The sequence below is a fragment of the Mustela nigripes genome, chromosome 2 (genome assembly GCF_022355385.1).
Source record: "Mustela nigripes isolate SB6536 chromosome 2, MUSNIG.SB6536, whole genome shotgun sequence".
Lineage (NCBI taxonomy): Eukaryota > Metazoa > Chordata > Mammalia > Carnivora > Mustelidae > Mustela > Mustela nigripes.
The window spans coordinates 24,745,263-24,773,033 of NC_081558.1; the positions used below are offsets into that span (position 1 = coordinate 24,745,263).

Here is a 27,771-nt window from a genome sequence, read left to right on the forward strand (position 1 = left end):
ATGAGTATTTAATAAGTTATTATTACTTCCAGACTTGGTTAGGAGAAAATAGTGGAGTCCTAGGAAAGTATTATTCTTTGAAAAGTACATTTTGCTGATAGCAAAATTTTAATTATTTAACAACTTCGCTGCATATAAGGCAACTTCTCTCTGCCAAGTCCTAGTTTTTTAAAAGTGTCTTTTCATTGTAATGTGAATGAAAAGGAGAAAAGAATTATTCGAGCTTTAGAAATATCCTTTTAAAGCACACACAAAACCTCCCCTAGGGTTGAAAGCATTGGCCATGCTCTGGAAATGAACCCAGCTCCTTTCAGCCAAGGGATACTTGAGCCCTTTATTCTTTTGCCCAGAACAGACATCCTAATTAAAGGGCCAATAAATTAAATGTACCCAAGAAGGAAAAAAGATCCAGAAGAAAAGTACCCACCAGGATGCCTAGAGAAAAACACAAGGTTCATTTCAAGTGTTTATGTTAGGCAACAACAAGTTAGAACAAACTCCGGAGGCACAGCTGTTTTTGAAAAATGTGAACAGCTCCTACCTTCATTTCAATGACAGTCTGGAGAGCCTTCGTCTTGGCTGGCTCCGGCTGAAGTTGGCTCCTTCGGTGCAATTCCTGGGGAGGAACACGATAGAAATAAGCCTGACGGTTCATCCTTCCGTCACACCATGACCTTTACACAGGTACCACACAGCCCACTGGGTGCAGGCTCGCTGTGCACAGACATAAACAAGCCACAGGTGACTCTTCCCCCACCCTCTTTAGCATCCCTCCTGCCTGGAGCCTGCGTTCCGGTGAAAAGCTCCTGGCACATGCGCTATTTCTGAAACTTCCATCAATAATTAATGTCAACTGTGACAAAGCCAGCAAGTAATCATAGTCCAAATACTGTTCAACACTGGGGCTGTTGCCCAGCCATCAAATCATAATTTACTAAATTACATTACTCTGTGTTCCCAATACAAACACAGCATGGAAACGGAGGAAAGAAAATGACTAATGTGGTTGCAAATCCACTGCACGCATGGCATTTTGCTACTGAGGTAGGTTTGAAATGAGCAATTTAAGACCTTTTCAGTACCACTGTGTCACTTTTGGAGTGAATAGATGTGATGAAACCCTGTGAATATCTTGCTTCCTAATTTACAGTTTCTGTCCTTATTCAAAATCACATCTGTGTGTGATATGTTTATGCACTCATGATGCCAAGAAATTAAAATTGGCATTAATATCAACAGTGTTAGAAAGGAGACAAAAATGGTTAAAGCCAGATGTAGACCCAAGACCTCTGGAATATGACAAATACAACTTCAAGTAAAACACAAACAACATAATTACAATTTTAAGCTGAAAAGCTCACTTTTTGCATGCCTCATCTCTAAAGAACAGTTCTGTTAAGACTTTGAAAGTTTCCTTGGCTGAAGAGAAAAAGATAAGATTTGTTCATTTATGCTTTGATTTTCTTAATAATTAGCAACAGTTTTTGTGAAAGTAGCCAATGAGAGGAATAAACAGAAGTACTCACGTATGTCCATGCTGCTGAAACAAATCACCTATGGAATAATACTATAAGACTTATTTGCTTGCAGGAAAATCATTTAAATTCAACATGAAGTAGTTCTAGCCCTTCGCATTCCATCGGGCCACAAACATTAAAAACAAAAAATAAACACACAAACAAAAAAACACTTTGGGCTTTATAAAAAGAGAACCAACATGACTTCTAGCTCTTTTCAAGTAGAGATATTAAAATGAACTCTCATCCCACCACTATCATCTGCTACCATCACCATTTCATAAAGACAGAACAGATCAATGCAAATATTGCCAGAAAAACACAGTCCCACAATAAAAGAGAATTCTTCTCAGGATCATAAACAAATATTCGTTTGCCCATATTCTATTAACATTGTTCTTACCTGCCGGCAGCCCAAGATTTGGTCATGGGAGGCTATGTACATGTCTAGGGCCCAGCACTGGAGAATCACCCCTACAGTTCTGGAATATAGCATATTTTCTTCCCAAAGTCATCACTGGCACAAACCAGCAAACCTGTGCTAAACCACTTACCAACCTCCAATTTGAGAAGAATTTGAATTCGTACTTCCAAATTATTCAAAGTAGTCTCACATCACTTAAAATTTTTTTTTCCCTAATATATCCTTGGAAGAGATGGAGTCAATTATTTCTGAATCCATTTGAGGAACAGAGAGACAGAAAGAGATCTTCCGTCCTTTTGGAGGCCCTAGACTACAATAAAATATTCCAGCAACATTGGTCATTTTTGGGCTCCGCGGAAATGGCAGAAATTTTCTAAAGGAAGGACCTTAAAAGCAGCTTCCCTTTCTTGACTATCTACAATGTCCCTGGCACAATACTACCCTATGAAGAATATGACCTGTGTGGTGATCAGTGGGCTACTGGTAAACATTTAACAACCAGCACCCACGATGGCCAAGTTCAAGCTACCTTAAGTGGTATCACTGAATGCAGAGTTGGGAAGAGAGGCACCATATCACCCCATTGTATAGTATTTCTATCATCTGAAAAAAATAAATGTAATAACCTCAAGAACATTAATAATAGTAAAATGTAACCCAAAAAATTAGCAAATTATGAGGTTGTTTTTTTTTTAAGATTTTATTTATTTATTTATTTGACAGACAGAGATCACAAGTAAGCAGAGAGGCAGGCAGAGAGAGTGGAGGAAGCAGGCTCCCTGCTGAGCAGAGAGCCCGATGTGGGGCTTGATCCCAGGACCTGGGATCATAACCTGAGCTGAAGGCAGCGGCTTTAACCCACTGAGCCACCCAGGTGCCCCAAATTATGAGTTTTAATACAATGTCTTTAATCATGAGTTTGTATATTTAATTTGTAACATTAGCTGTTAGAACAAGTTTCCAATTTTGACTTTCATGGACCAGTACAATCCAGTTCCAACGCACCATTGGGTCAATCACGTAAAAACTTCAACCTCCAAAGAAAGCTACGTAGCCTTCAATGTACTTTCAAGATTGTTGGAGTTCACTGGACAAATAAAATTTCATAGATTAAAAAATGGAAAGTAAGTCACTTGTCAGAGTTGCTCCATGGTAGGTGGTAGAAGAAATACATTTCATGTCACCAATTCTGATACCATGTGGCATCAAAAGCATCTTAATGAAAAAAGCTGAGAATTGAATTAATGGTAATTTTATACCATAGCCAAACCCAGTTCCAGAATAAAAATCATAAAATAATTTGAGGAGAGAGGTTAAGCTTCCATAAACAAACACAAATAATTAAGAAGCAACTAAGTAACACAAATAGAAAATAAAAACCATAGGGTAAAGGCATGTGCTATTATAATTTCTGCCAAGCACAAAAACATTTTGAAGGGCATGCATGCAATAGCAAAGCTAAACTTGTAGTAATAGTTTTACAAAAAAGGAAAGAGAGTTTTCTTTGCCATAATTATGCAAGTTCCATTATAGTGTAAACCAGCCAAAAATCCAGATTGGGCCCTTAGACTCTGTGTCACTCCTTAAAAAATAAAATAAAATAACATCTCCAATTACCTGAAAATTGCAATTTTCCTGCCTTCGCTACACTATATTTCAATCAATCCTGACTAAACAGTTACTGAGGAATACCTTAATTCCTAAGGTATCGGGTAAGTGAAGATCGTAATCCACATATAGATATCACGGACAGTCTGAAAGTTCTATCTCAAACACTTTATCCATTTCTGAGATTTAGGATCCTTAAAATGCTCAATCTGATTGTGGCAGACAGGAGAAGTTGCCTGACCAAGATTTGTACTCCTCTTCTTTAATGTACAGTGTTGTTAGGAAGCACCACCACTACTGACGTTGTATCAAGATGGTGCCAATGTGACTTATTTCTGGGCCACTGGGATATGGTCAGAAATGGAGAACTCAACTTCCATAAAAATCTCTTATTCTGTCCTCAATTTTTCCTTGTTTCCTGTCTGCTGACTAAAAGTAAAGAACTCTAAGACCCAAGAAGATGGTAGAACTCCAAGATAAAAGGAGCCCAGGTTCCTGAAATGTCATATAATAAAAAAGGCCAGTGAACACCCCCATGGGCTGGTCTAAAACTGCCGGCAACTCCAGGTGACCAATACAGAAATATATCAGGAACCCAGAATTTTAGGCATGAAATCTCAAGTGGTTCACTGGAATGACATTTCTGGGAAGTTAATGAGTACCTAGAGTCTAGTGAGTTAATGTGGAGGGACACTACCTTCCAGGATGAGCCTGGCAGAGTAATGTTTGCACACACCATCTCTTCATCTCTTCAGTAGGAAACACGCATACATGCACACACACGCACACACACACACACACACACCAAAATAATCCTCAAAACTTAACTCTCTATTCAAAGGTAATTCATTATATCTGACCTTTTCCCTTTACTATTCTGGTAATCTACTGCTATGGAACAAACCACCCCTAATTTAGTGGTGTCAGACCACCACCATTTGATTATGTTCATGAATTCTAGATCAGGAATTTATAAAGGATAGACTGGGCAAGGCTTGTTTCTAAAGCATGTCGGAGACTAGAACAGCTGGTACTGGTGGATCCACTTCCAAGAAGGCTTCTTCACTCATGTACCTGGTGTGTTGGCCAGAAGAAGACTTGAAAGCTGGGTTTCACTAGAATATCACCTATATACAGTGACACCTGTATATGGCCTCTCCATGTGACTTCAGTTTCTTCACAACATGGCAGCCTCACGATGTCAACCTCTCACATTTAGGTGTAAAGACTCCAAGAGCAAGCACTCCAGCAAATAACCCAAAGACGGTACAGCCCTTTATTACCTAACCTCAGAAGTCCCATAGCATAACCTCTGCCATGCTCCGTTGGTTGAAGCAGTTACAAGCCTGCTCAGATTCCAGGGAAGAGTGCCAAAGAATCTGAAGCCATATTTTTAAATTACCACTTTTGAGGAACAAAACCAGTTGAAGAAACTGACAGGAAAGTAACACTAGAATCTCAAACATCAACTCACATCAGTCTTAAGATATGGCAGATTCAAATATTCAAATAATAATTTGATGCAGAGCATATAGGAAATACAGCAGTGCACTAAGTAGACAAATACTCCAGCCCTTATGGGTTTTTTCATTTTAAATTCCAGTAAGAAAGACACACAATAGTTTTAAAAGGAGACCAAACTAGTTTGTTAAGTGTTTTAAAGGAAAGTAAGTCAGAAAAGTGGATCAGGACACATTGTATAAGGGGACCAATTGCAACTTTAAGAAGAGTGATCCCGGAAAGTTTCGTGCAAAGGCAACATTTGAACAAAAATCTGCAGGAAATGGAGGAACCAGTTGTACAGACATTCCAAGCAGAGGGAATAGCAAATGTTTAAGAACCAGGTTAGCACTAAATAAGGGGTGGGGAAAATAGCAGGTCAGAGAAGTACAAGGGTGCAGGCTGACACACTGGGCCCAAATTTGGAGTCATTGTCTGGACAATGGTTTTACTCCGAGGAAAATGGGGAGCCACTGGGAGGTTCTGAGCAAAGAGAAACCATGATATACCACACATCCTTAAAAGTTTGCTCTGGCTGCTGGACTGCAGTATGATTTGGGTTGAGGAAGGAGGTAAGGGCAGAACTACAGAGACTAGTAATAAGCAACTGGAATAACCCCAACAAGGGATGATAGAGTCTGGGACCAGGGTGACAGAGTGAAGGTGATGAGCAGGAACTGAGTTTGGATATGTTTTGAAGGTGAGGTTGACCTGACTTTCCTGACAGAGTGCCTGGAGACAATAGAAAAAGAGAAGTAAAAGATGGCTTCATGGTATTTGGCCTGGACAACAGAAGGAATGCAGGTGGAAAACCAAGATCGGGAAGATGGGGAAGGATAAGTGAGAGTTATGGGAAGCAAAAGTTTGGTTTTGCATATGTTAAGTTTTCGATGCTGTAAGACATTCAAGTAGAGTTGCTGAGTGGGCAGGTGGATAGAAGAGTTGGATTTGAGGGGAGAATTAATAGCTACAAATAAAAAATTTAGGATCAGCCAATAAATAGCTTTTAGCTAAAGTGATAAGCCCAGATGAGATCAACTGGGATTGCACACAAAGAAAAGGAGACCAAAGAGGACTGAGCCCAGGGATGACCTAACATTAAGGGGTCTGAGAAGTAAGGAGGAAGCAATAAAAGAAACTGAGAAGGAATAACCTGTGAAGTAGAAAGAGAACTAAGAGTGCAGTATCCCAGAAATCAAATGAAAAAAAAAAAAAAAAAGGAGTCCAGGATACAGGAATGACCACCTTATCAACTGCTGCTGAGAAGTTAATAGGGTGAAACCAGAGGACGGACCACAGCACTTAGGAGCATGGCAGGCCATTAGTAACATTGACGAGAGCAGTTCTGGTGGAGTATATGAGTGAAGTTTGATTGGAATGTGCTGTGGGAGAATAGAAGGAGGAAAGAGCCTCAGGCTACTATATTTCCACAGGATACTATTTAACTGATCATTTATTTCATCAAAACTGTGATCTAGATTTGTACACCCATATTTATAGAAACATTATCACAATAGCCAAAGTGTGGAAACAACTGAAATGTCCATCAACGGATGGATAAATAAAATGTAGTATATAATTATTGTGGAATATTACCCAGCCTTCAAAAAGGACAAAATTCTAACATGAGCTGCAATATGAATGAACCCTGAGGGCATTATGTTTAACAAAATACAGCAGTCACAAAAAGACAAATACTGAATGTTCTTACTTATATGATTTATCTAGCGTAGCCAAACTCAGAGAAACCGAAAATAGAATTCTGATTGCCAGAGACTAAATGTAAGGAATGCAGAGCTGTTGTTTAATGGATACAGAGTTTCGGTTTGAAAGATAAGAAATTTCTAGAGGGGTGCCTGGGAAGCTCAGTCAGTTAAGTGTCTGCCTTCGGCTCAGGTCATGGTCCCAGGGTCCTGGGATCAAGCCCCCTTTGGGCTCCCTGCTCAGTGGGGAACCTGCTTCTCCCTCTCCCTCTGCAGTTCCCCCTGCTTGAGCTCTCTGTCAAATAAATAAAATCTTTAAGAAAAAAAAAAAAAAAAGAATTTCTATAGATTGCTTGCATGATGACCTGAACATAGTTAACATTACTGAACCGTATGCTTAAAAGTGCTTAAGATGGTAAAGTTTATGTTGTATGTATTTTACAATTAAAAAAATTTGCAAGCCATAAACATAACTTGTTTAAGTCCCACAACCCTCACCATCTCCATTCTTCTAGAAAGAAACTATTACCTTAACATTTTCTCATGCATGCTTTTGTGCTTTGATTACATATGTATGCCTTTATAAATAGTATAAATTCAATAACAGAGCACATTCTTTTTTAATTTACATAAATGCCAGCTGTCTTCCCTACACAAAGCTTTTGCATTTTGGGTTTTACCTCAACAATACTTATGTTTTTAGAATTTATCTGTATAAATGTTTCCCCACTCTTTTTATTCACTATAAACAATGTTCCAATAAACATAGTATATTAAAAAAATATGATTTAGGTACCTTTCATTCTTAACTGTGTAACAACTCTTCTTCCTGAAGCAGTCAGTTTCTTCTGCTTGGAATAGTCCTCTACCATTTTTGTTCCCTTTTTGCCTACAAGGATCAGCAAACTACAGCCCACAGGCCAAATTCAGCCCACCACCTGTTTTGGTAAATAAAGTTTTATTGAAACACTGTTATATCCACTAATTTACATATTGTCTATTGTTGTTTTCATGCTACAGTGACAGAGTTTTGTAGTTGTAACAGAGACCATATGGCCTTGCAAAAAAAGCTAGAAATATTTACTATCTAAGAGCCTTTTTTATAGGAAAAGTTTGTCAATTCTGGTCCAGAACATCTTCAATATTCATCCTAGCCATCTCAGAAAAAAATGCCAATTCTTCATATGGCTGTTTCAAATCTGTCCACAAATTCTTTGACATTCCCTTTATAGGATGAAACCTAAATATCTTCCCCTTGAAAATTGACTGAGCTTAGTAACTCAATCTAACAAACAGAATATGGTAGAAATGGCATCTGCAACTTCAGAGGCTTGGTCGTAATGACATTATGGCTTCCTTCTTGCTCACATTCTTAGGTCACCTGTTCTAGAAGAAGACAGCTGACACATCATGAAGATACCTCCCGCTACCCTATGGAGAGGCCCATGTGGCATGAAACAGGCCTTCTGCCAAAAACCATGTGAGTCAGCCATAGCAGAAGTGGGTCATCCAGCCTCTGCGAGGTCTCCAGATTCCTGCAGCCCTGCCCAACAGCTTGATGGCAACCTCATGAGGAACTCTGGACCAGAACCATCCAGCTAAGTGACTCACACATTCCTGACATACAGAATTTGTGTGATAATAAGTGTTCATTGTTTTAAGCCGTTAGTGTTTGGGGTATTTGTTACAAAGACATAGATTACAAATATGTCATAGAAGGGCCATTAATTGACTCCAGACTAGTCTACATCCTGCACCACCATATATACTCTCATAGCATTGTGTAACTTTCCTTCATATCACTGAAAATGGCTGCAATTTTTCACTAACTTATGAAGTCAATGGATTCATGTCTGTGTTCACCATTGGGTGGTATACTCCATGAGCACAGGGACTCCATACGGCCATTGTATTCCCAGTAACTAACACACTGCCTGCCAAGAATATGTGCTCAATATTGCCTAATAGAATGAAACAGGCCAAATGACACTGTAAGTTCTATAATACCTTTAGACCAAAAAGGATTTTTGTGTGAAGGATGGTAATAGCTAATAGTTATTTATACATGTGCTAAGCACTTTGTAAATATTAAGTTATTTAATCATCACAATAACCTTTTTAAAATTAATTAATTTATTTGACAGAAAGAGAGAGATTACAAGTAGGCAGAGAGGCAGGCGGGGGGGGGGGGAGCAGGCTCCCCACTGAGCAGAGAGCCTGATGCAGGGCTCAATCCCAGGACCCTGAGACCATGACCTGAGCCGAAGGCAGAGGCCTAACCCACTGAGCTATCCAGGCACCCCGACAATAACCTCTTTAGGTAGATACTATTATTATCATCATTTTTCATTCAAGGACATGGAAGCATAGAGAAGTTAGTGACTTGCATAATCTACTGAATTGCACTACTAGGTAGTCTGGCCCCAGGGCCTCTGCTCCTGACCACTGTGCTAAACTGCCCTTGTTTCACCATGTAGCTTTGATTTGATATTTGAAGCTGACACCTAGCTCTCCATTGGCTTCTTTCATTGTAGTCACCTCCTATTTCTCCTTTGATCCTATCTTCCATTTCTCACTCCTTTTTTGAGGACTTGGAAATTTCAAGAGACTTCTCTCAACAGCAGTTCTCTGGTACTGATAACCGTATTAGATATTAAAACTTAAACGGCAAACATGGTTAAGCGTACAGAAATAGAGGGAAAAAATGATTACTTTCAAATATTAATATCCTTCTCAATCTTTGACAGATCAAACATTAAAGAGTGACCTAAAAGATTTAAATGATATAAGTAAGACTAAATTAATAGACAATTACAGTGAACTTTAGATTACACCCCCATTTCAAGACTCCATGGAATATTTAAACAGAATGATCACCATACCAGACCACCAAGAAAAACCTTAATCAGATTCCAAAAGGCAGAAGTGATACAGGCCACATTCTTCGTCCACACATAATAAAACAAATTAAGAACAAAAGTTAAAAAATGAAACCTTACTATTTGGAAGGTAAAGCTCAGAAAGTCTTAAAATTCATCCTATATAGTTAAACAGATCCTGTCCTCACATATCTACCAGGTGTGTGACCTTGGGCAATTCCTGAATTTTCTCTGATCCTCAGGGTAGTAAAGTTGAAGAGAGATAAGCATGTGAAGTATTTAGCTGGGCTGGCACACAGTACACTCTCAATAACTGAAACTTATCCTTATTATTGTTGTTGCTCCTGAATGATTATTAGTATTCCTGAAAGTATATCGGAGAATGCAGCCTGGCAGAATGCATTCCCTGCCCACCTACTCTACAGTCTGATACTGGCTACCATCAAAGCATTGCCACTAGGTCTGCCTGAATAAAATTCAAAAAATACTGGGGCGCCTGGGTGGCCCAGTGGGTTGGGCCGCTGCCTTCGGCTCGGGTCATGATCTCGGGGTCCTGGGATCGAGCCCCGCATCGGGTTCTCTGCTCAGCATGGAGCCTGCTTCCTCCTCTCTCTCTGCCTGCCTCTCTGTTTACTTGTGATCTCTGTCAAATAAATAAATAAAATCTTAAAAAAAAAAAAAAATACTTGCTGGAGGCCCACTATATTACAGGGAAAACACACACAGAATCCCTGTTTTTGTGAAGCTTACATTCTAGTGCAGGTATTCTCAATGGAGGTGGTACTATGCTCACAGGACTCCAGGGACAGTTAGTTTCCCAGTGCTGCTGGAGTGTAGGAAGTGATGGATACAGTATAAGGAAATGAGACCCAAAGGGTAACGGCTAGGAAGAAGACAGAGTGTATAAGGCCACGTAGGCCCTCATTAAAATCCTGGTCTTAGTAAACCTGGTGATTCACAGACCTGTACCCCTGGGGATAAAAATATATTATATGTTTATAAAAAATTAAAAATTAAAAATTAAAAAAAAAATCCTGGTCTTATACAGAAGCCTTCAAATTCTAGAGATGTGGGTAAACAGTTTCTATGGAAATACATAAATATAAACAGCATTAAATTATTTTTTTAGTCTTCACCAAAAAACAGACATTTGGGAACACATACACACATTTCCCTTAGTTTGTTTTAATCCATAACCTACTCCTTTTCCTTTTTCCTAAATTTGCATTAAAGATTGTTCGGCAGATTTATCTTGGTCTTTTGGATGATATGATCCTGGGAACCATAGAAAGTAATAGAATAAGATGCCGGGTTCCAAATATTTGGCCAGTGGCAATAACAATGGCCTAGGAGTAACAACAGAGTTTAGTTATTTAATTCAACAATTACTAAGTGCCTAATAATGCTAGACAATGCAGCAATAACAAAGATAAATGAAATACCATGCCAGGTCTCAAGGAACTTGATTTTTCTGGTGGAAGAGCAGAATATAACTAGGATACAAGACTGCAGTTAATAACTGCAGCCACCACTTACAAAGTGCTTACCATATGCCAAGCCCCATGCTTCCCGTCTAGCCCCTGACTGGATCTCTACAGCATCCCTACAGGTAGGAGTTACCACCCCCATGGGAAATCAGCAAGCAGTCAGACTCAGAGGGGTAAGTAACATGTCGAAGATTACAGTGTAGTAAGACTTGAGAGTGTCACAACGGTGTCTGATACCTAAACTCACATCCTTAATCACTAACATAACACTTGGTCTATTTTGTTATTTGTGGCCCCTTCATGCTCTACAAACATCTAAGATTTTAACAGGTAAGTAAATCTAACTTCTGGTTTGTTTCTTAGTTCCCTGTTAGGACCCCACCAGTTCTGAACAATATGTTGTGGGGGAGAATGAGAGGCAATCATCTACTTCCTGAGGAGGGAAGGATGAGGTGTGGAAAACTTCATGGAAGAGTACACGTGGGTGGTCCCAAGTCCTTCGCTATAAGCAGTCATTATGCTGTCCACTATGTATATGGCACAGTGTTAGGTGCTATCAGCAGCATCCTGGTCATTCAGCCCAGCCTACATACCTGATCTTTTCTGCTCTTGGAAGCTAAGCAAGTTTGGGCCTGGTTAGTACTTGGATGGAAGAGCACCTGAGAAAATTGGACACTATAATCTTTTAGTGTGGAACCAAGAACCATAGATTATTCCCAGGCCTCAATATCTAGTGCAGTTTGGCCAGCTGGATTTTGAAACTGCATTAGGCTACTGACTCCATTTTACCTTCCATTTCTCCCATCTGAACTGGAGTGACTGTAACTCTTATACTTGCCTGCCCCATCATTGTCTATTGGGAGCAGATAAATTATTTCTTCAGTGTCACAAGTCCATTGATAACAAGAAATTGTGCTCAGGAGTTGTACTTAATAGATTACACCCAGAGCCTCATCCATACATAATTTAAATGATTTAGATGATGAGATTTTTGAAATGATGAGATTTAGATGAGTTTGGGGCTTTGAGTTGATGCTGTCATGGGATAAGAATTTTGGAGACCGTGGAACAGGGAGAATGAATTTTTTTTTTAATTTCGGAGAGCTATGCATCTGTGGGGGCCAGGTGGTAGACTGTAGCCAGCAGAATAATGCCCTCTACCAAAGATATCCACTCCTATTTCCTATGAATATGTTATATTGCATGGCAAAGTGAATTTGCAGATTTAATTAGGGTTATATATGTTAAAACAGTTATATATGTTAAAAATTATCCTGGATAATTTGGGTGGGTACAACTTAATCATTTGAGCCCCTTCAAAGTTCAAAAGCTCCTGTGACTAGAGGCAGAAGAAAGATGCAACAGATGGGGAAGTCAGAGATCCTAAGGATGAGAAGGTATCAATGTGCCGTTGCTGGTTCTGAGACACAAAGGTCATGTGCAAGCACCAGAGGAGGCCTCTTGGGAATAAGGATGGTCCTCTAATGATAGTCAACACAGAAATGGGGACTTTAATCCTACAAATACAAGGAACTAAATTTGGTCAACAACCTGAGTGAACTTGGAAGCAGATTGATCTCAAGAGCCTCTCGAAAGGAGCAGAGACCTAACAACAGCTTGGTTTTGGCCTCAGGGGCCTCAAAACAAAGAATCCAATTAAGCCATGCTGTACCAGGACTGCTGATCTGTGAACTCATAAATTTGTGTTGTTTTAAGCTGTTAAATGTGCAATCATTTGTTATGACAGCAATAGAAAACTAATATAAGGTGGTTAATCTTTCACTAACCTTTGGACTCCCCTATTACACAGCTCTTCCTGCACTGAGGTGACACACATGCCCCTGAAGCTACTATATACAGATCTTCATTCTATTCATTCAAGGACAAAAGAACAAATCATGTTCTCACATGATGACAGCTTCATGGTTCAAAGTCTTTCTTACTAAAGAATCCTATTCACTCCACTGTTTCTTACAAGGCATGGTATCAGGTGCTACTTCTATGTCTTTGGTCATATTCCTGTGAGGCCAAGCCAGAGACGAGGACGTTTATGCAAGTAATTTATTAATGGAAGGCTCACAGGATAACCCATACGAGAAGAAAACAAATCATATAAAGAAGAGAAGAAGTTAAGCAAGGATGTTGTTGCGTAGAAAATTTAGCCTGAGCCTGCAGGGAGCTCTAGGGGCTAAACTTGCCGCAGAATCTGTCCCACTAGAGGCACAGGGGTCAGCTCCCTATATTCCTGTTCTAGTCAGTCACTACCTGTGGGTTGCCTGGCACTTCTGGGCAAGAAGTTTGGCAACCCCAGTCACTCAAAAGCACACCTCCCAATAAAGATCACAAATGTGAGTTGTTAGCAGCAGCACCCACAGCCACTGGAAGATGGGTACACCTGCCCAGTTACCCATAGGGGCATTCCTGGATCTTTACACATTTTTCCTCATGTCCCTTTCTCTCTCGAGTACTTGGAGAAGGTGTGGGAGAGGGAGGGCTTGGCTGCTTCACACCTCCAGCCAGAGGGCCCATTTTAGAGATGCCAGCAGGGGATGGCATATGAATCAACAGTGTGTTCCCTGCACACCCCCACAGTCCAGATGGCTACACATCCCAAAAGCGGAGGGTGGCTCCTACGCAGACAACTTCCCTGGCTGAAGATATGCACCACACTTTAGACCATGAAGGAACACACTGCAGTAGTCATGGTGACATTTTCACCAAAAAAAAAAAAAAAGGCCATGGTCTTTCTTTTGCTGCAGATTTTCATTTCAAGCACCCATCTGTAGTAAAATCTTAGAGTGTAAAATACCAAAGGCTTTCCATAAAAATGGAAAGCCCAAAGGACTAGTTGCTGCAGCTTCTCACTCACAGGGTGAATTCCTTCCTTTCCGTGACGTAGGTCACTGAGCTGAAGTGTGAACAATCTCAGATCTGGGTAGTCAACCTCCAAGAAGCAATTCTGATAGTTGGGAAGTTCTCTCCTTCCAGAAGTTATGTCAAAATCTGCTCCCTCTAACTCCTCTACTAGGTCTGCTCTGCATTACACAGAATTTGATAACACCTATGCTGACCATTCACTGAGGCTTTGCCATGTTGCAAGCATTATGCTAAGTACCTGATATGAAATATCTCATCTAATCCCCCACACTTGGGAGGCAAGGACTAATCTCCATTCATCAGGAGACCTAAGTCTGAGAGTGGATAACGGAGCAGCCCAAGACCAAACCACTGAGAAGCAAAGCTGAGATTTGGATCCTTAGCTGTCATTCTCCAAAAGTTCAGTCAAACTCTTGACGTGCAGCCTCCACTCAACAAATTCACCTCTTTGTCATAAGATGGTACTCCAAGTATCAGAATCCTCTCTCCCATGGACTTTTCTTTCTACCTGAAATATGTCCAGGTCCTTCAACCATTCTTGATAGAACATAAGAGCCAAAATAAGAACCACCCTGGTGGCCCTTCTCTGAAAAGTTTCCAGGTTCTAATTTCTTTTCTAAAATGTGGTGCAGAGAACTGGCCATTCCACACACAGCCTCTACAATAGCAACAGTAGATCCATCCTTACACATATTATTAAGCAGGCAAAAATTGTGTCACCCATTTTGGCAGCAGCAAGCTGACAACTTTTTTTTTTTTTTTTAAGATTTTATTTATTTATTTGACACAGAGAGAGAGAGTGAAAGAGAGCATGAGAGGAGAGAAGGTCAGGAGGAGATGCAGACTCCCTGCAGAGCTGGGAGCCCAATGTGGGACTTGATCCCAGGAGTCTGGGATCATGACATGAGCTGAAGGCAGTCACTTAACCACCCAAGCCACCCAGGCACCTGCAAGCTGATACTTTTCTGCATCAAATGAAGATGCTTGTGAATTAAAAATGGTGTGACCATAAAGCTGTGGGACAAGGAAGGGGTCTTACATGCTGAGCCTGGGACCAATCTCCCAGAGAAGTGCACTATACATAGGTAGTCCTTGCAAACATCTGGCTTTTGGGAACCACATCCACATCCATGGGGCCTTTTAAAACCATCATCCATACAGTGAACTGTAATTTTAAGGTTCCAGATGGTAAAAAAAAAAAAAAAAAAAAAAACCTGTTGGTGCTATTTGCAAGCCAGTCCTAAACTTGCTCAAAATCCTTACCATCTAATCCTTACAGCAGAGTCTATGAAACTCTGGAATGTTCTTGTTGCATTTGCCCTTATTATGTTACTAAAATTAGTGGGAAACTGAAGCAAAAGGACTGACAAAAGTGAAAATAAGCAAAAGCCAAAGGACTAAGAGAGGTGGCACCAGTGCATTTTGCAGCTCAAAATGGCTCATCTTTACCAGGAATCGGACACTTTAGCCAGAAAATTCCCTTTTGAATGTGAGGCTGAGTAATAAAACCATTAATGCCACCAGAAAGAGATCCCTATAGATTGTATCTAAAAAATGAAAAATAAGATTTTAAAATTATTTTCACATTTATGGGAACAGTGATCTCCTCCTCCTGTACACATTTAAGTGTAATCTGATTTGCAAATTACTTTTGGCTTCACCAGCAGCCAGCTGGGAAACACTGGACAAGGCGCTAGATCTCTCTGTGCCTCATAGTCTCATCTGTAAATGGGGACCCCAACTGTTATAAGGACATGAAATGGTTAACAGATATAAAGCCAGTATGCAATGGTTCCTAAATAGTACCTGGGATGTAGTTCAATAAATGCTGGCTATTTAACATTTATTTAATAGTGTTACTCAAGTGAAGAGCTTGTACCCTCGTATCTGGAATTTGGAGGGCATTTAAGACAAGCCACTGCAGAAGAGCAGGGACATGGAAAAGGGTCATGTACTCTGGAGGGAGGCAGGAATGGTCACAAAAAGAGAATGCTCTCAGGATAGCAGATTGTCCCTTTGTAAAACTGTAATAGGTGAGAGGCAGTCTAGGCAGAAGGGCAGTGATGGGTCTCATGTGGAGTTCAGGGGAGGTCTTGGCAGAGACCTGGTTGGTCAAGCTAGCAGCAGGGGGAAGGAAGCCCTGGGACAAGATCTAGTCCTCAGGAGGTCCAGGGGAAGGGAAAAAAAAAACAAAACAAAACAAAACAAAACAAACAAACAAAAAACCCCACCCAGGTCCCAGTCTAGGAGCAAAGAGGGATAGGATGCCAAGCCAGGAACTATACTATGAACTGTCTGTGGGCAAGCTCTGAGTCACTCTCTAGCCCCTCAGCACTGAGGACACCCTTCGGCACATGGCTAAAACAAGAGAACCTAACATCCACTGCAAAGTGCTTTCTCTGTATCTGACCCAGTTTAGACCCTCTTCAAGGTCTCTCTCACCCAACCGTCTCCCACAGCTCCCAAGGTCCTATAATTCTTCTCATTTTACAGATAAGGGAACTAAGGCCCAGTAAGGTGAAATGAATAGCCTCAGTGCTCAGATGAGGAAGGGATGATGGATAGACAGATAAAATTTAAGTTGGCAATGGTCTCCCACCTAAGACAAAAAGCATTTCCTAGAAAAAAGTTTCACCTCACGCCCCCAATCTCATCCCCCACTATAGGTCACACTCATCCATCCACACTCCCCAAACAACACAGTCCCCAGACTGTCCTTACTATTACATTCCCTTATTCATTGCAGTCTCTCAGAAGCCCATTTCAAATCTCATCTACTGCAAAAGGCTCACACACACACACACACACACACACACACACACACACCCCTACTGATTCTTCCCTCTCATCCTGCACTTTGCTTTAATTTCCATTAGAACACTGACCATGACAGCCAACATTTTAGTGTAGTCTCTAAACCTGTACAGGTTCTACATCCTTCAATCCTCACAAGTGTTTCCATCATATAGGTCAGGAAACTAAGGAACCAAGTGGCCTAAGAGAATACAATTCTGATCCAATCCATAGCCTGTGCTCTTAGCCATTAGTATCCAGATCTTTCCAAAAGTCTTCATGCATGTATATGTGTATGTCTTCCACAGAGAGTCATGGAGGGTGGGGTAGAGTGTGGCATCCCAACCCCTAACACAACTTCATAGCATGTGCCCACTGTTGACACTCACCACTGTTTGCTAAATCTAGTTGACTTATTTAAATTCCAACCATGTTTAAAATGAGGTTAAGATCTATAAAGAACTTCTCAAACTCAACACCCAAAAAACAAAATCAAGTCCAACAATGGGTAGAAGACATGAACAGCACTTCTCAAAAGAAGACATACAAATGGCTAACAGACACATGAAAAAATGTTCATCATTATTAGCCACCAGGGAAATTCGAATCAAAACCAACTGAGATACCACCTTACACCAGTTAGAATGGCAAAAATTGACAAGCCAAGAAAGAGTAAGTATTGAGAGGTTGTGGAGAAACCTCTTATACTATTGGTGGGAATGCAAGATGGTGTAGCCACTTTGGAAAGCAGTATGTAGCCACTTTGGAAAGCAGACCCCAAATTAAAAATAGAACTACCCTATGACTCAGTAATTGCACTACTGGGTATTTACTCCCAAGATACAGATGTAGTGAAAAGAAGTGCCATATGCACCCCCAATGTTCATAGCAGCAATATCCACAATAACCAAATTGTGGAAAGAGCCGAGATGTCCTTCAACAGATGAATGGATAAAGAAGATGTGGTTCATATACACAATGGAATATTACTCAGCCATCAAAAAGGATAAATAAGGCACCAATTGCATAAACATGGATAGGACTGGAGATTATGCTAAGTGAAATAAGTCAAGCAGAGAAAGGCAATTATCATATGGTTTCACTTATTTGTGGAACATAAGAAATAGCATGGAGAACATTAGGAGAAGGAAAGGAAAAATGAAAGGTGAGGGGTGATTAGAAGGGGAGACAAAACATGGAGACAAACCAAGGAGAGACTATGGACACTGGGAAATAATTTAAGGGTTTTAGAAGGGAGGGGTGTGGAGAGGATGGGAGAACCCTATGATGGGTATTAAGAAAGAAGGGAGGGGTGTGGAGAGGATGGGAGAACCCTATGATGGGTATTAAGAAAGGCATGGATTGCATGGAGCACTGGGTGTTATAGGCAAACAATGAATCACAGAACACTTGTCAAAAACTAATGATGTACTGTATGGTGACTAACAAAATAATTTTTTAAAAAGGTTAATATTTGTAACAGGACCTGGTATGTGGTAAGATATAATATGCATAAATAAATAAGCAAAATTACTCCATGAGAGATGTTATACATAATCTCATTTATAATCTATCCATTGTTTCTACTCAGTGTAGTTCTAGGAGAGATTTAAGGCAACATTTAACCCTTATATCAATGCTCTGAGGGGTGCATTATTATTTCCATCTAACAACTAAGGAAACTGAGGATCAGAGAATTCATGAACCTTTACTCAAGTCATGGGGCAGGTGAGCAGCTGAGATAATTTGAATCCAGGCCTCCCTAAATGCATACACCATGCTTTTCTGTTATATGGTGCTCAGGCTTCAGACAGGAGAGGGAACCACTTCAAGGTGGACTTGATAGTGTGTTACTTGAATCAGATGACTTCCCTTCAATGAAAGGGACTATGAGGTCTTAACTTGGGATGATGCTGAGCCTGAAGAAGGTGACCTACTGGCCTCAGCAATGGCTCAATGAGGGAATTGGAGAGCTTTAGAAACTGGGATACAGGCAGATCCCAAACCTAGACTCCAGGAAACACACTCATTTGACATTGGGTGTCAGATAGTTTCCTATAAGGTCTCCCTCCCACTAAGCAGTACAGCCAATGTCCCAAAAGAAGGAGCCCAAGCGGCAAGGATATCCTTTGAGCTGTTTGTAGAACCCCATTTTTAGCTACCTCGGTGTATAATTATTTAATTAATTTACAAAACTAGGTATGTAATTTACAAAACTGGTATATGACAGTTGGCAGCATATATATATTTTTTAAAGATTTTATTTTTATTTATTTGACAGACAGAGATCACAAGTAGGCAGAGAGGCAGGCAGAGAGAGAGAGAGGAGGAAGCAGGCTCCCTGCTGAGCAGAGAACCCAATGCGGGGCTCGATCCCAGGAGCCTGGGATCATGACCTGAGCTGAAGGCAGAGGCTTTAACCACTGAGCCACCCAGGCGCCCCAGTTGGCAGCCTATATTAATGATATTGGGGAAGAAAATTTATTAATACAGGAAAATGTTCACAATAAATTAAATGAAAAGAGTTGTTTACAAAACAGTACATATTTTTATAAATCTACACTTTCTAAATTGCCTAAGAATAAGAATTTTTACATACTTATCTTTAAACTGCCAATGTATAAGCTCATTTTATGGGAACAAGAACTCAGTATGGCACTATTATTACCCCCATTTTGTAGCTTAGGAAAGTGAGGCTCAGAGAGGTTAAGTCATTTGCCCAGAGTCCCAGAATCTTATGATAACACAGAAAGAATTTGAATCTAGGACCCAAAATCCAGATGCCAAATTTTGGGGCTCAGAGGAATAGCATGAGCAAAGCCATAGCAATAAAATAGCCAAGTCAAGACAATTCCACACCTATGGTCTTCTTTGATCTTAATAATTTTCTTATGAATTAGGCAGGGCTACCACCTTTGTCCCCATTATGTAGACCAATAAACTGAGACTCCAGGAGCTTAATTACCTTGGGAAGAGCACCCAAGAAGGTAGCCATCAGGTCTGGTCAAATTATTAATTTCCCAGTCTCTACATCTTTTACCGGGTCCATATGGTTCCTAAGGTAAGTGAAGCATCCGTCATGGTCACAGCTATATTCTAACACATAGTAAGTGCACAGCAAACAGTAGGCATCCAATAAAGATTTGTTTAAAGAGTGAAAGAATAAAGTTCAGAAATGGCATATGGTAGGTTAGCCCCGAACCCCAAGAAAAGGTATTATCTCCTTGGAACCTGCAAATATTACACCATATGGGAAAAGTATCCTTGCAGATGTAATTAAGTTAAGGATCTTGAGATGAGATCATCCTGGATTACCTGGCTGGGCCCTAAATCCAATGAGAAGTGTCAGTGTCCTTATAAGAGAAAAGACAGAGGGAGATTTAGGACAGAGAGAAGAAGGGAAGACACAGACACACAGAGGAGAAAGCAATATAAAGATGCCCAAAGAGACTGGAGGGAGTATGACCACGAGCCAAGGAACACCTGGAGCTACCAGAGGCTGAAAGAATCAAGAAACAAATGCTCCCCTAAAGCCTCCATAGGGAGCACAGTCCTGCTGACACCTTGATTTCAGACTTCTGCCCTCCAGAACTGCCAAATTTCTGTCATTTTAAGCCACCCAGTTTGTGGCAATTTATTATATCAGCCCTAGAAAATTAATACACAGCACCACCAACAGCAATCTGGGTGTATAATACACCTGCATAACCATTACTGCACCTGGCCTTCACAACAGCTGCAGGGAAATGCAAAGTTGTTTGACCCGTGTTTCAGATCAGCACAATGAACGACTAGTAGTTGGAATTATCCTGGCACGGGGGGAAATGAAGGGGTGCAGTGAAGGTAAAGGGGTAACCAACTGACTGAGTTGCTCAAGCTTGGCTGATGGGTTTCAGGAATCACAGGATCAGAAATATGCTCAATGAAGATGAATCAGTCCGTACTCTAAAGACCATCAGGAGCTCTTTCAATAACCAAGGACATGGGGGCCGAAGGGACTGCACAAAGGAGAGGGACAAGCAGCCCCACTGACGTGTCCAGAAAAGTAACAACAGCTGCTACTTACCGAGTGCCTACTCTGGCCAGGTCCCATGCTAACTGCTGACAGACATTACTGTATTTCTAATCCTCACAAGGTAACAGGCATCACTTCCATTTTAAAATGAGAATTTGGAGATTAAGGAGCTTGCCTAAGGTGACCCAGCTTGGAGCAGAAAAGGCAGGCCTTGAACACCTGACTTGGGCACCCACATGTCCCAACAGAAGGTGTGGCTACATATACAATAGTTGGTAAGCAGCTTCCAGAGGAGGGAGCATAAGTTAAAAAAATGCGGATCAGAAGAGACACCATCAAAAATAGTGGGTGGTTTCTTTTCTTTTTTTTTTCAATAATGAAAAATAAATTATAAAAAATAATTTTTTTTTCAAAAATGCTTAGAAAAAAGTGAATTTTTACCTATAATCCTGCTATGAGAGACAATTGCTTTCAACAGTCTGGTATAAACATGCTTTCCAGACTTTTTCTTCATGAATGTGTATACATGTGTATATGTAGGTATGTATATGTGTGCACACATGCTCATGCACGCATGTGTTCTCTTTAATTAAAAAAGGACAATACTATACATGCTGTGGGGAAGTCTGCTATATGCACTTAATGTAAAATCCTAATTACCTGGTCTTTTATATAAATTTACCAGCAGAATGATAATGAGTAAAGGCAGCCTGGGAAGGCAGTGAGAGTAGTCCAGCCTATGGGTAAGACAATTTAACTCTAGTATTGTTTATGAACACCATATCATTGTGAATAATAGCACACTGAATTTTAGTCCACTTATTATTGTTTCTAAATCCTCCACAAACGACTCTGCTATCACCTGTGCCTAGAAGGGGCAGGATCTACTCTCCTGCCCCCTTTGGCAAGCTGCTGCACTAGGGAAGATGGGGACTTGGTGAGGAATGGGGGTTCTCAGAAACAGGGATGGCTCATTGGCTGTGCCACACATTGAAAGGCACACACCATGCTCTTGTTAGATAAGTAGGAAAACTATCCCCTCTCGCTCCTCATGTAGATCTTGAGGAAACCTACTAGCAATACCCACCATCTTCTTTGTGATCTTGAGAGAAAATTATAAGGAAAGGTCAATTTAAAGTATATTAAAAAGACAGCCTATATTCAGTGGAGTCTGGCAACTCATCCACCATCGGGCATTTCCCTTCTAAATTCACTACTGAGTAGCAGGACAGATGACTTTCTTTCTTCTCCTTCTTTACTCTTTCTTTCTTTTTTAACACATCAGAGAGCAAAACTACTTGAGATGAGTTATTGAGAAGATATAAAAGAAACAGAATAAACTGCTCTAAAAACAATCCAGCTGTCCACACAGACACAACTGGAGTTTAGTTTCTAAAAACTATAATGGTATAATTTTCCTGTTGGCCATTCCCTTAAAATAATAATTGAACTGGCAAATCCATTCCTCATAAACACTCTCATCATCTCTGGCTTGATGAGGGCTAGCTACTGAGCCACAGATAAAAGTTTCTTCAAGATAGTAAATCATGAGCCATATGTTAGAAATTACCCTACGCCCCTATAAATGGGACTATACCCCCCTTTGTCTTTTCCAAAACAGTGGAAGGGATTTTTGGCAGCCAGACACACATTAGAATCCTTGGGAATAACACTGCTAATCCCCAACATGACACTTTGAAAACTTCAGGGTCATATTTCACAATGGTATTTTCACAGTGTCTGGAGAGATCACATTTCGAAAAACAGATTCAAAAAAACAACAAAAAGATAACCAAAAACTGAGCTCCAGCCACTCAGGTGTGAGAATAACTCTTGATATTGGCTCTGTCTGTGCATAAAACACAGGCATCATCATGAGAGATAGCAAAATGTCACAATGGACAACCCGGGCTCTGCAGCCCAGTGGCCTGGATTCAAATCCTGACTCCACTAGTTGCTAGCTGTATGACCTCCGACAAATAACTTCACCTCTCTGTATATCAGCTTTGGTATCTGTGCAGTAGGAATGGTAATAGTACTTGTTTCACGTGGTTATGAGAATTAAATGTAAAAATATAAAGGCTTCCAACAATTTTCTGAAACATCCTTTAGAATAGGCCTCCTACTATAACAAACAACTTGAGTGATAAGTTGAGTTGAGGTTTTCGCAGGCCATGCCTAAAAAGGGAATATTCACTTTTGCTCATAGTGGCCAGAACCTGGTCATATGGCTGGCTATACATGAAAGGCACCTAGAAAATGTAGTCCAGTAGTGTGCCCATGAAGAACAGAGGAATGGAGTACTGGTGACAACAGCATGGGTTTCACAGAAATGAAAATTTCATGAAACATTTCCTGTACTTACTAAACATGAGAAACTCTGATATTTCTATTCCATTCCATTCAATTCTAATCTTTTTCATTTAAAACATGTTGGTCATGGCCCAATCAGTTGATTGTCACAATCCACTAAATCCACAAATATTCTGTTCAGTATAAGTGTTAGTTGCTGTTATGGTAGTGGCAGTGGCAGTGAGCAAAACGGCAAACTAGATGCTGTTGAATTTTTTCAGAAAATTCTTGGTATTTGGGTCCACAAGACTACAGTGATGACATGCTTACATTCTGACTTCAGGTACGAGGAGTCTGAAACATACATCTAGAAACATTGGTCAACAAGCCCAGGCTGCCTCTGGAACACTTAACTAATTACAATCATACATTGCAGAAACTAACAGAAATAAACACTTATACATACACATACATGTGCACATAGAAATGAGAAATGACCACTAGAGATGGGATAATACATAACGAAGAAAGAGCCTGACAAGAAAAAGAGATATTTGTCCTCTGAATACACAAAAGCAAGGACAGAGCCCGGGTACTGCTTTATCAATGAGTATACAAGTGGTACACTAGGTTTTGCTCTTCATATCCTTGCCCTATAAAGTCTTCGCAGGTTGTGCATAAGTTAGTACTATGTTCTCCCCCAGCCCTTATAATGTGCTCAGGGATTTCAACTTCCTCTCAAGAGTCATGGGAATCTATATAAGAAGTCAAGAAAGGTATGACATAATCAGATACGTATTTCAAATGACTACCTTGGGATATACTGGTGTTAGCCTGACTTGAAGCAGGGAGACAGTGAAGAGGTTGCTGTAGTCAGAGAAGGCAATGGCCTGAGCTAAGGTAGAGATGATAGGTAGAGAAAGAAGGGCCCTGAATCAGAGGATACACAGGGGTTCAAACTGGTAAATTCTGTGACTGATTTACAAATAAGAAAAGTCTCCAAAGAGGAAGCACAAGTTTCTGACTTGGACAACTGAGTAGATCAAGTGCTGTTGGGTGAGATGAAGAACACAGAAAGAAAACAGGGAATGTGATAAATTCAACTTCGCACAAGTTATGTTTGAAGCACCTGAGGCTCAATCAAAAGATGCCCAATCAGCACTGGAAATGTGAGCTAAAAGTGAGATAAGACTGCTGTGGAGACCCAGACTTGGGAATTAACAGCACATGAATGATGGTTAAAGTCAGGGGTCATCCTGGGACTGGATCTGACTATAAGACACCATAGACCAACCCCCCACCCTCAGTGCCACCAGCCCACCACACACAGAAGGTGGGGGTTGGGATGGGGAATGGGAAGGAACTTGAGTGCTTACTAGACAGAAGAGGCAATAACATAACACCCAAGTGACCATGGACTATGGCTCAGTTTCTTTATTCATTCACCAGCTATTTATTGAGCCTCTACTATATGAGAGGCACTGTGCCAGGGACTGAAGAAACCATGATAAACAACAGAGACCAGGTACGTACCCATGGTCTCATGGGCAAGGAAGCTGAAAACAAGGAAGCAGATAAAAAAAAACAATAGAGCATGCCATGAAGAAAACAGGATACTGAAACGGAGAATATCAGGGAAGGGGAAGGACCTACTTGAATTATAAGATCAGAGAAGTCTTCTCTTGGTAGGTAACATTTAAATGGAGACCTCAAGAATGAGAAAGAACCCAGTGGGGAGAAGGTAACAGAGGGAACTGGGCTTTAGACAAGGGCAAAGCAAAGATATTGGAAGTTTGAAAAACTGACAGATCAGGGTTCTGAAGCTTGGGAAAAAAGGGAGCACGATGAATAAGGGTTAGATCATGGGAAAGAGTTTGGATTTCACTCTAAATGTAATAGAGCGCTATCAAAGTTGTTTTAAGCAGGAGAATAACATGAAAGATAAGACCCATACTTTTAAAAGCATCACTATAGCTGCCATGTAGGAAATGGATGAAGGAGGAACTGTGGACTCAGGGGAACCAGATCAGAAGTGAACACCAATGGTGGCCTAGACTATGGGGTTAGTTGGGAACATGAGGAGGAGTCAAATGGCTTTGAAATATAATTGGAGGGATAATCATCAGGACTTGGTTATAAATAGGATAGAGTGGGTGAGTGGAACAATCAAAGATGATTCCTAAGTTTCCAGCTTGAGCAGCTGAGTGGATTTTAGTATTTCTCTCTCAAGTTTATTATGAGGGATGAAGAAATAACATGTGTCCATCACTCAGCACCAAGGCCAGCACAATAGGTGAGCAGCTGTAAACAGGTATCTTCCACATCATTATTACTCTTCCCACATAACAGACCCCTACCCAAAACCAGATTTCAGAATTGCCCTGGCTTCATTTCCTACTCTCCTCCACCACGCCAAACCCTGGACCCTGGAACCCTTAAGTTCTTTCCCATACATTTTACTTATTCAAACCCTCATCAGGAGAGAAAAAAAAAATATTTAGTATATTTTGCTCACAAAAATATCTTTCCTCACAGCTTAACTTTCTTCCCAGCTCTAACAAATGACTCACATTAGTCAGTTCCTCCCACCAGGGCCACCCTCATCCAGCTGAGAATCAAAAATCATTCCTATTCTCATGTCTGAAACTCTAAGTGGCTCTTGGCCAAAGATGTGAATCTAGAAATGCCCCCGAACAAAATTCATATCCCAGAGCCTACTAATTACTTCCAGTAAAACAGCTCACATTAATACCATTTGTCTTTTAGGGGTGCCTGGGTGGCTCAGTGGGTTAAGCCTCTCTGCCTTCGGCTCAGGTCATGACCTGGGATCAAGCCCCACATCGGGCTCTTTGCTCAGCAGAGAGCCTGATTCCCCCTCTCTCTCTGCCTGCCTCTCTACCTACTTGTGATCTCTCTCTCTCTCTGTCAAATAAATGAATAAAATCTTTTAAAAAATTTGTCTTTTAATAGCTGAATTAACTTTCTGCTGCTTAGGCCAGGATTAATGAGCGAATACCCTTCAGATAGAAAATAGGGACTACAAAGATCTCAACCATTACACATAAGAAGGAATAAGTCAGGGGCACCTGGGTGGCTCAGTAGGTTAAGTATCCACCTTCAACTCCAGTCATGATCTCGGGATCCTGGGATAGAACCCCAGATTGGGCACCTGCTTGGTGGGGAGTATGCTTCTCCCTCGGCCCCTCCTCCTACCCCCGATCACCCACCTCCACCCAGGTTCTCTCTCTCTCAAAGAAATAAATAAAATCTTAAAAAGAAGTTGTGTACTGTAATCGGCTTGTTACCAGCTTGAAAGAGCTGATTGCACATCTCCTCTCAACTCCGAATTCAAAGACATCACACTGGTAGACTGAAATCAGCCACAGTGAAGGTAATTACACCACAGACCCCTGCAAATGATACAAATCAGGAGTTTCCCTCCCTTTTAAGAGTCAGTTGTTAAACATTGACCAGCACACTGCTAGAAGCAGCTTTTGTTTTTAAGTTACCATTTAATAGGCACTTGCTGTGTACCAGCAGGCACTGTGCTAAGTGCCTTCTCTAGTTACTTCAGTCGGCTCAGCAACCCTCAGACAGGACACTGAACTTGTCCTGTCACTCATCTTGCTGCCTCATTCCTCCTGGCCTAAACTGCCCTCAGTCCTTCTGTTTTTCTCCTTTCCCTTCTCACTTCACCCCACTTTCACTACCATCTACCTAACATCTGGCTCAGTAATCCTCATGAAACCTTTGCTGGATCACTCAGGAATTAAATTCAGCAAACCACCTACCATGAAGCAAGCAAATGGAATTGTTACTCCTTCTGTGTTCCTTCTGTGCCATGTACAGACTTCTCTCATGGAAGTTTATATTTTGGAAATTCATCACTATTATTATTTGAATATATGAAAATGCTCATATTCTTTTTTTTTTTTTTAACCTACAAAATATTGGGTAGAGTCATTTTGAGTCAGTCTGCTCTTCTTGGGAGAACTAGATATAAATCAGAACTTTATTCCAGAAGTATGAGAAATCAGCACACTCCAACACCTTTTTCCTTAATTTTTAAGGAACTAGAGAAGTAGAATCAGTAAAAGAGAATGAAGCAATTCTAAGCATCCCATTAAAACACAAATTAAAAAAAAAAACAAAAACAAAAACACAAATTTAGCAAAGTATCCATTCCCAACTCTATAATCCTCTATCTAACCATACACAGCCCAGCCACTGGGAAGGATTGATGAAAAGCCATTTGCTTCAGTGCATGCAATAGGTTATACCTTCAGTAGAAGCCCAGTTTATTAAGTGACTTCTTTGAAGCAAAACAAAACAAAAACACTACGAGAATATCTAAGCATCAGATACATACTTTGTTATCAAAAGTATGTACTTTGTATGATACTTTGTTATCAGCAAAGAATAAAAGTTTAAGAACATGCTTTATTCATAATAAATTAGTTCTTGTGGAAAAATGTCTCCTTTTCAACACCAGAAATATAATGCCTTAATATGTTTCTAGAGAGTTCCCCCTTGCTTCTGGAAGCCTGTTCTCGGGACTGCTCTCAGAATGGATGCTATAGTAACATGTTTGGCTACACAAGAAGCAAATGTTGCCATTTACTCAGTCAAATTACAAAAACATAAATGCTTCCAGTGCCTGGATCAAAATAGTCATC

At 40.5% G+C, this 27,771-nt stretch overlaps 1 protein-coding gene across 7 annotated transcripts in view; it reads right to left on the minus strand.

Annotated features, from left to right (window-relative positions):
* Nucleotides 1-27,771, minus strand: part of ERC2 (ELKS/RAB6-interacting/CAST family member 2) — a 915,738-nt gene that overhangs the window by 638,498 nt on the left and 249,469 nt on the right. For all 7 annotated transcript variants that reach the window (XR_009402378.1, XR_009402376.1, XR_009402377.1 and 4 more), the window contains one exon: nt 542-616. Coding sequence is in view for 1 of the 7 variants with exons in the window: in XM_059389982.1 (XP_059245965.1) it covers nt 542-616 (75 nt within the window). In the remaining 6 variants the exon portion in view is untranslated. The remainder of the gene's footprint in view (nt 1-541; nt 617-27,771) is intronic.